The following is a 17,928-nucleotide window of genomic DNA, read 5'->3' as shown; positions in this document are numbered from 1 at the left end:
TAAATAAATTATCTGAAACTCCCGCTTGTTATCTTTAAATCAATGACCTCTTGTCCTTGAACCAATCTAACCTTACCCAAAATGAATACACACAATCACTCCTTGAAATCTTTTTTTTTTTTTCTGTTTATGACTTCAGACGGCTTGTAAACAAACTACATGTTTGCCAGGATAATCTCGCAAAGTGTTGTCAGGTAAAGTTTGTATTCATTTGTGTTAGCTTGAACACTTATTAATGTTACATCACTTACAATAGTTTAGTTTGAAGAGAGAAATTTAAATTAAACCGGAAGAAAATAAATACTTTAGTCTGTCAAATGGAGTAGTGGTGCACTTCACCCTCTTGTGGACAGAATTAGTATTACAACAGCAACAACATTCATACCATAAAAACCATAATGACTGCCTGGTAAGTGGTTTTTAATCTTGGAGATGTAGCCTTTATGAAGACAACATTAATAATACGAGACTATTTATAGCTTTTCTTTCACATATTTTTTATAAACCTTGTTATGTTTTTTTTTCTTGTTCCAATATTTAAAAGTCAATTAATACAATCATTATAATGAAGAATATTATGGAAGCACATAGGTGACAATTGCATTATAGTTTATATGATATTAGTATATCTGCATGTTGTATGAGAATTCATTAAAACACTATAATTCAAATTTGCGTTTTCTTTTTTGTAGGAAAATAATATTTAAGTTTTTGTATTAATGATTGATGCCGGCGTGAATCATTGTGTTTAAGAAGTAGATTAAAGTCAGTTGATAGTAAATTGAGAGTTAAAAGACAATAGTACTTTACTCCCTAAAAAAACTAAGTAATTGGGGTAAAAAAATAAATAAAGTCAAGCCCTACTTAGATGTGACAAAATAACAATATATATATAATATCTATTTAAGGAATATACTTGTATATGTAATGGGTGTTAAACAACATGTAGTTAGCATTTCACTAATATTGAAATGTATTAGGTTAGATTAATTCAAAATGTATGGTTTATTTGTTGGACAACTCTGTGTGTATTTAACACAATTGATGTACTTAGTTTTGGTTTGAGCTACATATATTCTTTGAATTGATTTAATCCAATGAGTTTTTTAAGTAATAAACTCAGTCTGACTCATCTTCTAGGAAATAAAACAACAGGTAGAAGGTGGAGAGAGAGAGAGAGAGAGAGAGAGAGAGAGAGAGAGAGAGAGAGAGAGAGAGAGAGAGAGAGAGAGAGAGAGAGAGGCAGATATACAGGAAGTGGTGAGGATGCTCTCCAGTCACTGCAGCTCTCTGCTCTTCACCACGGTCTGCCACAGAGTTCAGATCACACAGCGCAGTATTTTTTCACTGTCCTGCATTCATCTCGTCATCATACAGTACGACCATGCTAATTAAGGTAAGAAGCCAAAGAGTGTTTATTCTTTCTAAAACTACCTTTTCTTCCCATCAACTTTTATTTTTAGTGAGGACTGAGCCACTTCTTTAACTTGCATGTATGTTTAACACTAAGCTGTAACTTGATATGATTAACTGTGTAACTTGATGTTGATTAACTGAATGATAATCAAGATTAGAATACGCTTCATTATAGTGTCACGCAGTCTGTATGTGTGTGTTATTCAAGAGGAAGATGAACTAAGTGTGTCAGGAGGAAATGTGCTAGACTTCCCTTCAGTCAGACAGAAAGTAAAATGTCGGCAGTGAGCTGGACGGGGTTGTCATCGTTTACATGTATGCAAAAGAGCTGCAGTGTGCTGGTTGCGTGAGGGTGTGCAGGGTTTAAATATTCACCTGAGTTTACCTGCCAAATAAGTTATACCATAACACCATACAGCCTAAACTCTTAGCTTTAACTAATGCAGTCTAACACAAGAAAATTCTACATTTTTCTGTAAACTGTTTTCAAAAGTTACTTGTTATTTTGGAGGCATTATATGGTGCTTGAAAGTGTTTTGTGTTACACTGAGAGATGTCCAACATGTAGTTGGACATCCTCATTGATTGAAAGATCACTTTAAACGGGTGGGTATCAAAATTTGACTGTGGTCTCCAACGAGGATGGATCATACTCTAGGCCGATTTTATTGCAGGTTGCATAGACTTTTTTTGCATATAACCCACACGATTATTTGTATTGGTATGGAAATCCCTGTTGATGTATTTTTAAAGTCTAAAGAACATTCAGTCATTATTTAAAAATAGGTAGAATGACACATGCTGTGCCAACCATGAAAACCATTTTGCCTATGAAAAGTAATATTAGCATTTGTGGCGCCAAGAGGATGAATCATCATGACTGTGGAAATCCCTAGATCTCTATAAACATATCTGCATAAACGCATCTTTAATTATTTGCAACATGACAAGATGCTGCCATCAGAAAAATTCTGGTGTCCTTTGTGCAAGCAGTAGACCTACCAATCATCTTTTGGCAAACTTTGGTTACATGAAAGCAAACGATTTGTGTGGATATCAATAGAAGCATACAGGTACTTCATTCACAATCATCTTGCTTTTCTTGTATTGTATTTTATATGTTGTCATACTTCTAACTAATGCTCTGTTAAAGGTGCCTACTATAACATGTTTTCAGCCGTGTTTGGCTGTTACATCACTCTGTGTGATTTTAATATGTAAAGTGCTCCAGAGGAAACCCTAAATGAACTGCCAAAGACTCTATGTACAGTAATAAAACCCATTCACTACTCTAAGCACTAATCACATCAAGTCTCTTTAAGAAAAGGAATGATCCTTAGCCATTTTGTTGATCTCTTCAGCCTCTGTAATTGAAACCTATAGACATTTATGAAACAGTTTCATTCTTCCTGAGTCCGACCACAACACCACATCCTGAGGCAGTGCTTAAAATAAACAGGGGCTTGTGATAGGATCTTTGCCGGTTCGTTTGAGACACAAAAACATGTTGCGATTGGAATTTTGTTTTGTACGCTAATATTTACACTTCAAACAAGAATAGGGCCTAAAGTAAAACAAACAACTCCAGGATTTCAGAATGTCAGGACACTCTCTACTATCCAGGTGAACATCCCTGATTTCGTAGTTAAATGGAAAATAGCTATAAACATCTTCAGAAAAATAATAATAATACAAAGAAATTGAACGTTAATTGGGGAGTTCCTCAAAACTCAGTGTTTGGCCCATCATTGTTTTTAACTTAATGTAACTCAAACTTTAAAATGAGAAGAAGTCAATATGATTTGAGAAGAAATACATTTGTTTGTGTTACAACATGTTTTGAATAATGCTGACTGCATGCCAATGTTGCGGCAGTGTTTGTTTTTTTATATATAAGTCTATATCTGGCTGATCCTTAACCACACATGGTCGTTTTTATTTAATTTGACGACAAATATGACAAGATATTCTTAGAAGTGGACTTAGGTTTTTATATACAACAAATAAAAAGGTGATATTTTTAATTATTACATTTTACAATGAAACTTGCCCAGCTGATTGCTTACAGCAGAGGTGTCAAACTCAAATTCACAGTGGGCCAAAATAAAAAAATCGGTACTAGTCGAGGGCCGAACTGGTTCAATGTTTATTGCAAAACTTATTGAAATGAACTTATTGCACCTGGAACTAACAAAGCTTAAATGATTTCCTATAAAAACAACATTAAATAATCAGTTGCATTCATTTCTTATGGCTCTATCTGCAGCTTTTCTGAAGTCATTTCTTATGATTACATTTTTCCACAGGCCAACAACAGCTTCAAAAAAACTATTTCCCTCAAAGAAAAAACCAAACATGCCCTGTTGTCGCAAGAAAAAAAGTGCAGAAGGAAACATCCATTGAAACTCAGTGTGCTGCTCTGTGATGCTAGTTCAAGCAGATACTTGGCATCTCATCTTGGGTGCAAGTTCATCAATGTTTGGGGTCAGGCTCTGAGCTGAGGAGACCCTCAGGATTGAGTGAAGGTGTGCGTGCAATATACCGGAGGGCCAGATTTAATAGTAATTAGAAATTCTCCTGTGGGCCAAAATGAAATCCACCAAGGGCCTGATTTGGCCCCCGGGCCTTGAGTTTGACACATGTGGCTTACAGCAAGACAATTCTTTTTGTCGGATACGTTTTTTGAGATGTAATGTTCAAATATGCATATCAGTATCTTAATAAAAATGTGTTAATTTGCTATCATTTCCAAAACATAAATCTGAACATTGGATGAAGCCAGGTAAAAAATTGTAAATATTTATTTCATTTAGTTGACATATCAGTCAAGGATTTATTTCTAAGAGGAAATGGCATATCTGTTTTACTTAATACATTTAAGCTATTGGAAAAAAAAATACTTTTGCCATGTTTTAGGATATACTATTTCCATAAGAAAACACTACTGGTTAGAGGTAAAACATTTACTAGATGTCACTATGAAACTTCCCGAGTTATTACCTACATTAAGACCATTTTTGTATTAGAATTTTTCAGAAATATAATGTTAAAATACCCAAATGAATCATTATCTATGCTAATTTTGGGTGAAAATAGTAAATATAACTAAAAAAATATTTGTTGTTGCCGTTTCCATAATAAGCCTTCATAGGGTCAGATATACTTAAGGGACAAAGCACTGAGCCCTGTTTTTGTACAGTTATAAAACAGGGGCGTGTTCCATTCCTTCCTAATAAGGATCAAGGGTTGTTGTGAGGGATTCTGGACTTTAAAGACTTTAATAAACACTGGTGGTCCCTCAGATCTCAGCGGTGCCCTGGACAGAGAGGTCTAGACGTTTCTTTGTAAGTCATATGGAAAGACTCACGTAAACTATACCGTCAAACTTTAGAAGTTGTTATAGTCGGTGAAATTCTTATGCTACTTGTGCAACCAGCTTTGCATTGACTTTCATGCAAATGTGGCACAGTGTGTAACTCTTTTTCTTTCTACCTCAGGAGTGGTGCACCTGGAAAATGCATTTTCGGTAAAGCCCATGTGAGGTTTAATCCCTGCATTCATCATTGAGCGTAAAGAAGGAACTCAGACAGCGACAGTTGGAGGAAGGACCGCCGAGCTTCCCTCTCATCAACTTCCATCTGCCCAAAAGATGTCAACCGCCACGGTAAACAGCGCAGGAAGTGGAACTAAACTCTACAAACACAAGGTAGGCAGGCTTCATTGTTCTTCATGTTATGCTTTCAAAGGAAGATCGCTAACATCCTCATTTTAGAAGACAGCCACACCAGGGATGTGCGTAGACATTTTGAGGTCTGTTGCTCTACCCTGAAGATGGGGTAACTACCCCAAGTGTCACCTAGCAGGATGTAGAATGAATGGTGTATACATGGGCATTTAAATAAGCAAAAATAATGTTGTATTAAATTTGAATGATTAACAACATTTAAAATAATAGAAATTCCAAATGTTTTGTACCATTGATTTTTACTAGTGTTTATTATGTTTCCGTCAGTCAGCTATATGTTATTTAATAACTGTTTAGTGATGGCGGTAATAGAGAAAAGGGCAAGAAGATTAGTTTGATCAGCTCCACACAGAGCTTTCACTGCAGCTCAGTTTGTTGGAGGAAAATAAGTCGAGCTAAATAACATTTTTTTTATTTGTCAAGTTATATTTTCTATATATTAATGCTAATTAGGTACTGGTGTGGGACTTTGTCGGTAGCCTAATCAAAGTAAAATATAATGTCTTGTTGTTTGTTGCTGTCCATCAATGTTTATGGTTTTGTATAAATCCTGGCTGCAAATTAGTTTCCTTGTTAGGAACATTTAAGATTAAAGACTTAGATTTTGATTAGTTTGGTTATAGGGAAGCCAATGCTTGTTCATCGGTATAGATCCAATACTGTGGTCAAGACTAAGCAAGCAATATTCTTCATCAAATGTGATATGTGCTAATGGACTTGTTGGCATGCTAACACGCAGAATTAAAAGGGTTAACGTTATGGAGATTGAGAATTGTAATTTGAAAAACTGCTTGATTTATTTCTGTTTTTTAAACAAGTATCTTTTTTTCTTCCCTGTTCTGGTGAGCTAGCCCACGGCAGCAGCTCTGAAGGGAGCCATCCAGCTTGGCATCGGTTACGCTGTGGGAAACCTCAGCTCCAAACCAGACAGAGATGTTCTCATGCAGGACTTCTCCGTGGTGGAGAGCGCTTTTCTGCCCAGGTACTCTACACTTCCTTATTTTAGTTGACATGCATAAATATGCAGATGAATTCCCATAAAGGATCTTTTCTCTCAAATCACAAAGGTGATTATTTTCTCTTAGAATGAGTTAAAACCTGCTTGCTGTGTTAACTAATTTCTCTGTCTTTAAACTTGGATTTCCAAATCCTTTCAGGCCCCCCCAAAAGCAAATTATAATTGTTTTGTGTACAAAGGGAATGGATAACCTTAAACTACTTCAATCTACTCAGTATTGGTAGGAGTCTGATACTGGCTTGAATCACTGGATATCTGAAAAAAGTTAAATCCAGTCAAATCCATCAGTTTAAATTGTCAACAACTGTCATTCAGGTATACTGTAGGCTTCAGAGTTATACCCGGTATTATACACTGGAATTATATGTATTGATTTATTTTTGGCATTCCTAAATCTCACTTTTAAACTTTCGCACAAATCTGCACTATGGATTTATTTTTCAATGTTTGAATCGGTTCTGACCAATCAGATATGCTGCTTAAAGTTGTGTGCGTGTGGAAAAGTTTAAACAACAAGTTGTATTCGTTTTGAGTAACTGAGTATTGTGAGCTATGTATTTCTTCTTTAGGGAAGTAGAATATTAATTTCATAGTTTGAGCACGAGGTTTTTTAGATGGCTTCAGTAGATAAAGCAACACGCACCCATAGTTGTTTAGGATAGGGGAAAAAGACAGATATAAGTGTAACAGCAGATACACAAAGTTGCAGTGTCAGTATCAGAGATGAAAATAATTTCAACTATCAGATAAATAACAGATACTGTAGCATATATTCATATTTATATATAAAGATTAAGGAAGTCACTTTTGATGTTTACAACCTCAAACTCATTGTGGTTTGGTCAAAAACCACAGCAATATTGCTTTTTCCCAGAAGACATTTTAACATTTATAAAAGCACAGGTGTTACAAATGACACTAACATGACTTTGTATTTAAGTGTCCTTTTAACACACAATAACGTGACACTGAACTGGCATGATCAAAAGGACCCTGAAATACTTCTTGTTTTTTGCACCTGTGCTTTACTTACGGTGACAGAAAATGTTTTGACAGCATGTTGGAACAGCTACTGCTTTCTCGTTGTAGATTTACTTTTTTCTTATCCTAACCTAAATGCATTTTGTTTGTTCTCCAGTGAGGGCAGCAACATGACTCCAGCACATCACTACCCAGATTTCCGTCTGAAAACGTACGCACCACTGGCCTTTCGTTACTTCAGAGAGCTGTTCGGCATCAAACCAGACGACTATCTGGTCAGTGTGGAAATCCACCTCTTCATTCTGATGCAGCTCGATGGTTGATTCGATTGCAACACTTTCTCACTCTAACACTGTTGCATCATTCTGAATTGCAGTACTCCATCTGCAACGAGCCTCTGATCGAGCTGAGCAACCCCGGAGCCAGCAGCTCCTGGTTCTACCTCACCAGCGACGATGAGTTCATCATTAAGACGGTGCAGCACAAAGAGGCAGAGTTCCTGCAGAAGCTGCTTCCTGGGTACTACATGGTGAGCTCCTTCATCGAAAACAAACTCTTGTTGTGCACACCAGTTCACATATTTAGCAAAAACTGTTCAACGTGAAATGTTGGACCTAAAGGTTCCCTGCAGATTCAAATGTGTTACTCATCAAAAGAATAATTGTATATCCTTAAAGTAAAGGTCCAGTTTGGTGCAGTTCTTTCTTTAACTGATTTCTGAATGTTTTAAATGTTGCATTTGTCGTACTGTTTTGCTCCCACACTAGAAAAACAAAAAGCTGTCTCTGTAATGTTAAAAGTTTATTGTTATACCAAGATATTTTCATTTTATTTCATGAAAATGTGATGTCATTACAACAATAAATGTGTCAAGTTAAAAAAAAAGAAACGTGTAAAATATATGCTACCTTTTTAATATAATGCTAAGTAACAGTTTTCGGTTTTTGCCTGCTTCTTATCAGACCTCGGATTACTCTTTTTTTTTTTCATGGACTCTGGCACATCTCAAAACTACGAAAACGATCAATAACAAGCCAAACGTTTCTCTATATACAAATATCTTCCTGAACAAAAACTCTGCTTGTGTTTTGTAGAATCTGAATCAGAACCCGAGGACGTTGCTGCCCAAGTTCTACGGCCTTTACTGCATCCAGTGCGGCGGTGTCACCGTCCGAGTGGTGGTGATGAACAACGTGTTGCCGCGCGCCATTAAGATGAACTACAAGTACGACCTGAAGGGGTCCTCGTACAAACGCAGAGCATCACGCAAGGAGCGCGTCAAGTCCTCGCCCACATTCAAAGACCTGGACTTCCAGGAGATGCATGAGGGCCTGCACTTTGACGCAGACACCTACAGCGCCCTGATGAAGACCCTGCAGAGGGACTGTCGGGTGGGTTCACATAAAGATATACATCTCTTAACATGAGGATGGTTGTAATCAGGGTCTATCAAAACTCAAGCAGAGTCACAGAAGATTGCAAAACATTTCCAAACAATAATCTGGGTTAATTTAATATCACATGTTTTTACACTTCGACTGAAGACACTTTACTCTTCTTCACTTCACTTCGTCACAATGCTATACTAATAATTACAGTGCAAAGTATATGGTTTAACAGAACAAACATCATGTCCAAAAGCTGTTGTAAAGATTGACCCTCGATTACTCGTAGTGGTAGGGTCATAGGATCATTACAATCAGATTGGTTCATCTTCATGCGAGCAGGAATGTGATAAGAGAAATTCATGAAAATATGACCATCAAATTTTGAAATATCTTGCGTCAGAGTAAACATTGTGGCATGAAAGTGGCTCTAGTGAAAAGGTAATTGAGATGAAAAACAAAATGGTGATCCTCTGGGGACCATATGTTTACAGAATTATTTGGTTTTCCAGCTAAACAGATGTTTAGGCTTACCCTCTCCCAATGCTAGCTAGGGGAGAAAATGTACACCTAAGTACGTTTTTGTTTGCATGCTCAAGGTTCAAATCTGCTTCCAAGTACAAGATTATCACAAAGAATGGTGTGTAGGGGTGTAGGGCCATGGGCAGCCAATGGACTTGGAGCTATGATGGCCTCATTGGCACCTGCTTGTTATTTTATTAGCGTGAAACAACAGTGGTCCCTTGATGGAGGATTAAACTAGCATAGCGAAGCACCTGACTCGCATAATCCGAGCACGAACTGGCCTATTTGGGTGTAACGCGCTCGTGTGGGGCCTCTTTTCATGACCTCAGTTAGTGTTGGGTAACACCATGGAAAAGTAAGGGCCTCTTTAGTTTGTGTACAGGAGACTTAGTTCATGACATCAGTGTTTTTTGTCGGAGGGATTGAGGCTCATTTTGTACTGCATATTGGTTTGCAGATTAAGGCTTTAGCTGGGACCTACTTGGGAGTGGACGAGGTCACCTTAAAGCTTTACAGCAAGAACACTTTATACAGTATATTTGTGGTTCATATACGTATAATTTTGTGTTATTTTACCATTTAAAGTCTTGTTTTATTACATGAATCAGCTTTTATTTATGAAATTGATAAAATAATTGCACAAATACCCAGAATGTGGAAAATGACAACTTAATTTTGACAGCGTATGACCACATACTGCAACATAGGAAGGTTCTTTTTGGATTTACCCTGAATTTCAAATCTGATAATATATTATTTTCTCACTAAAATAGATTTATTTATACATACTAAACACACAAGTAATGTAATATGGATGTAGATGCGGGTTGTGCAATAGGTCGCTATTGTTAATAGGTTTGTAAATGTTTTAGGAACAAATTTTCCTACGGGACCAATAAAGTAAATTGTAAAGTAAATAAGCTTGATGCTACTTTATTGACTCAGCTGGAGGATCTGCCCACAAGACAAAGCTTCTGTCCTAAATGATTGTTACTGAAAATTATCATTTCAAAAAGCTCAGATCTTTCTCTTTGGTGGTTCCAATGTTGATGAGCGGTAATTGCCAATGAGTTTTGGGATCTGATATGAGTTACTTACAGTGTGGACTTTCCTGGGACTGTCACCACAGACACTCATAGCTCTTCATACTACAAATAAAAATCTAAGAGGTCATTACTTTCCGATTTGTTTTAAGTGAACTATACATTTATTTGTTGGAGTTGCTCACCAGTTTTCATCTCTCTGCAGGTCCTGGAGAGCTTTAAGATCATGGACTACAGTCTCCTGCTGGGGGTTCATGTTTTGGACCGGAAGCTTCTGAGCAGAGGAAGTCGATGTGACAGCAGGAAGGGACAGAAAGTCCTCTACTCCACCGCCCTGGAGTCCATCCAGGGGAACACCAAGGCCTCCGAACCTGTGGCGGATGACGACACGTGAGTAACGTTTTTATTCTGTTCTCTTTGTGGACAACTTTCTTTGTTTTTTTAGGGGCTTCATGGCAGGTAATATATAGGAAATACAGTTTCAAACATCACATTTCAAACCTTGGTTTCATATTAGAGTTATTTTTGCAGCTATCTCAGAGTAGGTGATTGCCAGATATCTTTATTGCATTGTGAAAAAGCATCAAACCTTGTAACATGACGATGTAAATACATGAAATAAAATGTAAGTTAATCATGGCATAATATACTGAAACGGCTCTCTAGTCTAAACACTTGTATGCTTTAGTTTGTATGTTCTCTGTTTGTTCTACTCTGTTTCTTCTTCTGCTTTTTCAAGCACACACAACTTTCCAATGAACAATGACACAACAACAATACATTGTGAAATGTAGGAAGAACAGTCTGAAAAAAAGTTGATTATAATGATGATGATTTCCATGCTGACGCGACCAAGAATTAGCTTTACTTTATGTTCAACAGCTTCAATTACTTTTCAAATAACATATAGGGACAATTTTAAAGTAAATAACTGTGTATTAATCATTCAAAAATCTTTTTTCAGATTTGGTGGAATTCCTGCCAAAAATAAAGACGAGAACTTTCTCATCTTTTTAGGAATCATCGACATCCTTCAGTCCTACAGGTGAGATCATACAATCACATGATATCTATATCTATTATTCTCTGATGTTTACTGACATCCACATCTCACTTCTAGTTGAGACTTTTTCAGTAAATACAAATGTATTAAAAAAAAAAAAAACAATGTAGAAATACATAAAAAATGATCACATGCTTTTTAATATTCTGTGTTGATTTATTAGTTAGGAATGTTATTTAAAAAAGCAATGAATTAAATATATAATTATCCTGTGTTTGTCCATCATTGTCCTTTTAAAAAATGTGATTTTAATTACATTTTTTGTATCATCGATAGTTTTTTAAGTTATACATTTATTAATGGATTTTGTATTCTTTATTTTTAAATCTTTAATTATTCTGCCTCTTTGTACAGCTTACTCCGGACGAAATAGTATTTGTATGATTACTATAATCAAACTTTTATTGTGTATTGTCAGGTTCATCAAGAAGGTGGAGCACTCCTGGAAAGCTCTTGTACATGATGGGGTAACTGCACAGCCTCCTTCTTGTGTGTGTGTGTGTGTGTGTGTGTGTGTGTGTGTGTGTGTGTATGTGTGTGTGTGTGTGTGTGTGTGTGTGTCCGCTCTGACATTATTTTTTATTTTCAGGACACGGTGTCGGTTCACAGGCCCAGTTTCTACGCGGACAGATTTCTGAAGTTCATGGGAACGACTGTATTTAAAAAGATTCACCGTAAGTAAAGACATCAGGATTCAAGGCTTTCTTGTCATGTGCACATTAGCTACGGTATAGATATGGCAAAGAAAAGTCACAGACTCTTCCAACAGTGCAACATGAATATATATATATATAGAACAAATAAAACAGATGACTCACACATCCTGCTTCCTACTTCCTGCGATAACAGACAGATTCTCGCTTTTTGAATCACTCTTTTTTTATGTCCCTCAGCTTTGAGAGGAACATCTTCAAAGAGGAAGAGGACTTCCATGAATGCAGCAAAGTCTGCCTCTCAGGAGTTTCTGTCCCCACACAGGGAGGAGAAGAAGGAGGAGAAGAAGGCCCAAAGTTTGGACAACCTGGATGGAAACTGTAAGCTTGAGTAATGCATCAAATATTAATTTAAAGCATGTTTATTGTACTATTGTTGGGAGAGGCTTTGCTTGAATCACTGACTGTTTGCTTCAACAGTTTACAGTTCCTCCAAGCAGCCGGATCTCCTTCCGAGAGTTTCTTTCAAGGCAAATGATGAAGAGGAAATTGTTAACAGGTACTTTACTTAAGCAGCACTCATAACTGAACTCTGTGGTTTTAAAAAGTCTGCCTTCCCCAATTGATCACTTAAAACACTATGCAAATACACTTAACTGAGCAGAACCAATAAAAAAGATGTGAAACACAAAAGAAAATCAGTTATCTGTATTTATTTTACAGTATGGAGGTTTTTTTGCGACACTGTTATCAAAATGAAACATGGAGAATCTGAACAAGTGTGAGCTTTAAATATTAGAAAAACTTAAGTATTCTGAAATGTAAGTTTATTTAATTCCTTGTTTTAGTTTCAGGGTGACTCAAGTTGAGAGTTGTTGAAAATCACATTGGCATCAACCCTTAATAAGCAAAATTAGCTCTATTTACACTTTTCTGATGTAAAATGTCATCAAAAGAAGAGCTATGAGCAACATTTTCTGTGCTCACTTACATCATTACATTACACAACAACACATTCTCCTGTATTTTTCCTTAGCAGTGAAGAGCGCCGAGCCTCCAGTTCGACCATCGCTCTGGACGATCCTCTGCCATCTCTCAGCAGGAGTCAGTCAGACTCTGATCTGGACGTCTACTTGGTATGACATTTTTATTTAGTACCTACATTTTGCGTGAAAAACATTTCAGTTATACGGGCTTGAAATGAATACCAAAACAAAAATTCTGCTGACTTTTTGACCCTAATCTAAAAGCCTGTATTTCTGCTTCTGAATCAACAAACGGTGCTCACGATGACTCAGATCTGACTAAGCAGAAGACACTGAATAATCTAAATAGAAACATAGACCAAGAGACGTTACTATTCATCACCTGCTTACATATTCTGGCCAACCATTTGCTGCTTTTCCAACATGCAATTTCTTACATTTTCCTCAAGCTTTCTTCTCCCATGGTGGTCGAGCCCCAGAGGCCCCTGTTACGTCTGTACAACATGACTCAGCCAAACACTTATCTTACATAACCACAAATCCTTGTTCGGGCTTATGAAGCTGCTCTTCAGCCCACATTAAGCATTCTGTTAGGCGCTTGGAAGCCTGGAGACGTTGGACTTAATCGGATCTTAAATCCTCTGACAGAAGACAGAGGGATTCAAAACTATAGCGAGGGTCAAAAGGAAATATATAGGCTTTGGATTTCTCTGACAGCCATTTTGCCCTATTTTCTTTAACTGGTTGCTCAGAGACATGATGTGCAATTTCCAAGATGTTCTACCTAAAAGAATCCATAATGTTGTTTTTGCAGGCTTTACAGAATGAATTACTTCTGTACACACTTCACATTACTGCTGACCATTATCCAAAGCTGATTTAGTGTTTTAAATATTGGCATATGTGCTTCCTTCTTTACAGGGGGCCACTGTTTTTCAGTCATTTCAGTAAGGTATGAAAATCATTATGTAGATATATAAAATTGCCTGAGCATTATAATATATACTATTTTCCCTTTTTAAAGATAGCCTATAGGGAACATTATTTGTGAACCATGCGTCACCCGAAGGGTACAAAAGAAAGGCATTAAAATAAATGTATGTCTTGCGCTTGTTCTGAATAATTTAGCAACAAGTCAATTTACAATTAACATGAATTTCCTACCAAAATGTCACTTTAACATTTTATCCTATCAGACATGTTTGCAAAATTGTCGTAATTAGCCCAAAAGCTTTTTTCTGAGGTCACAGTGACCCTGGCCTTACATCCATATATACGAGATGTTGGTGAAGAACTTAATATCATGAGCAGAGACAGGCCTGTGGAATATAAAGAGGAAACAATGCAGGATGTTTTTGGAAAGTGGTCAGCAGTAAAGTCGCACAAATTGGGAAAAGGGAGATTTTCAACACACTGAATATAACAACCTTACAAAAGCTAAAAAAAGCAACAATTGGAAAAGGGCAATTTGGGAAGGTATCCATTTCAAGAAGAAACAGGCTCCACAGTCAATCAAAACATAATGATTCTATATGCAACAAGGAATTAATTGAAAAACACCTAATTATCCCACAAGTAGGCCATAAAAAAACACAACGAAATCAATAAACTAATACAAAATAAGGGTATCCCTAATATATTGAGGTGTAAGCATACAGACATGCATACCCAGGTTTTAAGAACAGGCCAGACTAAATCTAGCTACTAAATGTAAAACCAGAACATGATCCGAGGCCCAAAGCTATATTTCTGCTTTAATTAATCTACTATATAACTGACCATTAGCATTTTAATAACTAAACTTCTCATCAATAAACACAGGTGACAAAACATTTTGACAAGTGAAGGTGATTTGGGGTAGTGGGGAAGCCTCTTGTGGCCAACGGGAGTGTTACAATGAACTATTATGATAGTACAACTTAGTCTTAGTACAACTATAATAATAATACTAATAACAATAAACAGGACACAAAAATAATTTGAACATTTTTCACCAACCCTTTTGTCTTATTTGCCTCACAGGGCTTCCGTAGATTCGTATGATTTTGCAGCCAAGTTATTTAATAGAATAGAATAAAAATATATCTTTATTGTCTTCCAAGAACATTTCTTTGGCAACTCTAACTGCAGTAAAAAATAGACACAATAAATAAATAAGAGTGGTGAAAGCAGAGGTAGTAGGGATGACAATGCAACGAGATAAAATGAAATGTCAATGTGCATATTTACACTTAAAGTAAAAATATATATTAGTAAAATAGCCATAAGTATGTCTAAATAGTATGCAGTAAAGCACTGGGTTTAGGTGTGCAACCACAGTGACATGCAAATGATAAAAACAAATTGCATATAGCAAGATTACAAAAGATAAACCGCAACATTTGGACAAGACCACATTTGGAAAACATAAATTGAAAGAAGAAAAACCCCATTATCTCACAAGTAGGTCACTGGCATAAAAACGCACAATAATCACAGCAGTGGAAGCAGATAGTGAGCAGCTCCAATCCCAGTTTGGCGCAAGTGTGGAACTAGAAAATGGATATTAATAAGTTCTCACCTGCCTCTATGGGCTTCTGTACAAAAAACAAGCAAACGGAAGTTATAATCTTATTATTGTACATTTGGTTATGCGTACCATGAGCGGGACAAATAAAAATGAAATGAAATAATGTAACTTTTGAACCCTAACCTTTTGCCCGGTAAGCGTGTTCAGTCGTCCTTCTACAGTACGACTAGTTTGTAAATGTTCAACTCTAACTTAGTTCGAAAATGAAAGGGGAAAATAATCTTGTTTTTCTTTTTCTTGTAGTGAGGATCAACCTGGACTTCTGAATGTTGACCTCCCAGTCCTACGATGTCACATCAGGACCTCACAACAGTGTAAATGTGTCACCAACTCTGTGCCTTTCCTTTTTTAGTCAAAGTTGATGTGCCTAATCGCTGGCTCTTTTGTAGGCATCCCCTACTTTACAGATACAGTCACTGATCCACTGTGTCACTGCTAAACACTATGAAGCTGTTTCTTCTCCTGTTATTTGCACTCTGCTGCTAATTTTACAACAGTGCTAACAAGAAAATTGACTTTGACTTCTACTTTTGGACGTCTGAATTTCTGTGCAAATCTTTGAATATTCTCAGCGGCTGGATCCCTGAGGAAATAGATTTTCTTAAAAATTAAATGCAGGGAAAATAATTGTTATTTTCAAATTATATTATTATAAAGAGCTGTCTTGTCTAGAATCTGAAAGAAAAAGTAATCTATTGATACATTCAAATGTGTGTTATAGTGTTTATACCCTTATAAACATCATGTATATGTGATTTTAAAATCCCAATTTGCTTAGGTCAATATTAGCCTATATACTTATTAATATATTCTATATGTTGTGTGTATTCTTTTCTTCAATATGCAGAATCTGCTGCCACGTTGACAAACAAGTATTTGCTTATTTTGTGGTTAGAACAAGATGTTTTAATTTAATATTTTATTACTAGCTTTACCTTTCCCTGTGTCTTTTATTCTCTGGAGAATGTGTTCATCTCCACTGGGATTTATTCCATCCTGGAAGTAAATAAGTAGCCTACTTTGTTATTTGTTTTGTCATCTTTTTGCTTTTAAAAGAGTGCTTTTATGTAATTTATAGGACTACAACTGTATTGTAGCAATACTTCCAACTTGTGTTTGTGAAATAAATCCAATGTCCTAAAAAAGTCACTGTCTGTTCCAAATTATAATTTAGTATTTGATTTCTTTAAATGAACTTCCCCTCCATGGCCCTTTCTCATTTCATCAAATCCCCCTCCTCGACTCCTTGGTCCTCCGGTAGTGACCCGGAAATGAATTTCAGCGAGCCATGTTGAAGGACATCTCATTTCTCTAAATGCACTTCGAGGATCGAGCGTCGAGGAGGCTCTCTGGAGGAGCTATAACCGAGGATACACTGATGGGTCCTCCACGGTCCTCCACGGGTCCTTCGTAGATGCATTTCCGGGAACAGAGATGTTTCAGCAGCATCATCCCAATACCCCTCCTCAACTCCTCCTTTCCCTCACCCGCTTCCCTTCCCTGCGTCTTAGCTCCGCCTCCGTAAGATGCGAGCGAGAGGTGACGCGAGGACAGAGGAGTCCTCAGGTATTCATTGGGACGTCCTCATTCTCTTAAACGACGTCTGTTATCCCCTCTCATCGGGTCTAACTGAATAACCCCTTAGAACCGGCCCATTTGTTGTTAAACATTTATTTAAATGAATGAATCTTTCTCTTGTTAGTCAAGGAATTCCATGTATGATGGTTGGTCCTGCTTGTGTTCCGTTTTGGTGTCAAATGTAGCCTACATTTAAATAAAAATATAATTATAGTAATGTGAAAGCCTTTTAGAAATGAATTGCACATAATAATTCCCACGGAGCTGTGAGCACTTATACATTTATGTGACGCTTTTCCACTCATCTTCCAGTTGTCGGTTTTCCTCTGTTGAAATTGACCAGCTGTGAAGGTGGGGGCGGGGCTTTTATACGCGAGTAGTGAAAACACTTCCGCGTAGTCTGCTCGGGTGTATCCTCCGGCCCATTCCCAAACCGCCCCCTACACCCTACCCCTCCGTTTGCGCGTTCACGCGGAGGGTCCGCCATATTGAGGGCTGTTCCAAAGCAACGAGTGTGGAGCGGTGTGGAGGGGGAGTGGGCTATCAAGCCCTCAAACAGCGAGTCTGCAGCGGNTATCCGCCTTCTTTCCTTTATCTTTCCATTCCCAAAACAATATAGCTACATAAAGAAATGGCATATTTTGGACATAGTTTGAATGGTGATTAATCATGAATCATGATTAATCACCATTCAAACTATGTCCAAAATATGCCATTTCTTTATGTAGCTATATTGTTTTGGGAATGGAAAGATAAAGGAAAGAAGGCGGATATATCCATTTAACATACAGTATGTAGCCTATGTATGTTTATTATAAAATTGTTCTGTGTGTCAAAATGAAAGACAGCCCACACACCTATCAATCATCAAACCGTGGGGTCTTAATTCACGTAATGTTGTATCGATGTATAGAGATGTATTACAGAAAAAGTATTCTCCGCGTCGGGACTTCCTGCAACAACACC

General features: G+C 37.0%; 1 protein-coding gene across 3 annotated transcripts; it reads left to right on the top strand.

Annotated features, from left to right (window-relative positions):
* Positions 1-1,214: 1,214 nt before the first annotated feature.
* On the top strand, positions 1,215-16,529 carry pip5k1ba (phosphatidylinositol-4-phosphate 5-kinase, type I, beta a). 3 transcript variants are annotated; one of them, XM_010789348.1, is made up of 14 exons: positions 1,215-1,396; positions 4,914-5,122; positions 6,013-6,143; positions 7,318-7,435; positions 7,537-7,689; positions 8,255-8,551; positions 10,319-10,503; positions 11,078-11,158; positions 11,595-11,643; positions 11,766-11,850; positions 12,070-12,210; positions 12,310-12,388; positions 12,869-12,965; positions 15,628-16,529. In XM_010789348.1, exons 2-14 carry the CDS (start codon positions 5,066-5,068, stop codon positions 15,628-15,630), a joined length of 1,476 nt encoding a protein of 491 aa, XP_010787650.1. In that variant the 5' UTR covers positions 1,215-1,396; positions 4,914-5,065; the 3' UTR covers positions 15,631-16,529. The 3 variants fall into 3 exon arrangements, with proteins under 3 accessions (XP_010787650.1, XP_010787647.1, XP_010787649.1); XM_010789345.1 differs by having other exon boundaries at positions 1,216-1,396; positions 12,866-12,965; XM_010789347.1 differs by lacking the exon at positions 1,215-1,396 and adding an exon at positions 4,017-4,760 and having other exon boundaries at positions 12,866-12,965.
* The last annotated feature ends 1,399 nt before the right edge of the window (positions 16,530-17,928 follow it).

The sequence above is a fragment of the Notothenia coriiceps genome, unplaced genomic scaffold (genome assembly GCF_000735185.1).
Source record: "Notothenia coriiceps isolate Sejong01 unplaced genomic scaffold, NC01 NC01_scaffold00032806, whole genome shotgun sequence".
NCBI lineage: Eukaryota > Metazoa > Chordata > Actinopteri > Perciformes > Nototheniidae > Notothenia > Notothenia coriiceps.
Note: the sequence above shows the minus strand (reverse complement) of the source record. Positions and strands in the feature narration are given on the sequence as shown.

Excerpts from the sequence above, each read along its gene's own strand:
- pip5k1ba (XM_010789345.1), top strand. The coding sequence starts at position 5,066 with ATGTCAACCGCCACGGTAAACAGCGCAGGAAGTGGAACTAAACTCTAC. Across the intron at positions 8,552-10,318 it reads CCCTGCAGAGGGACTGTCGG|GTCCTGGAGAGCTTTAAGAT; the intron begins GTGGGTTCACAT and ends ATCTCTCTGCAG. Across the intron at positions 11,159-11,594 it reads GACATCCTTCAGTCCTACAG|GTTCATCAAGAAGGTGGAGC; the intron begins GTGAGATCATAC and ends GTGTATTGTCAG.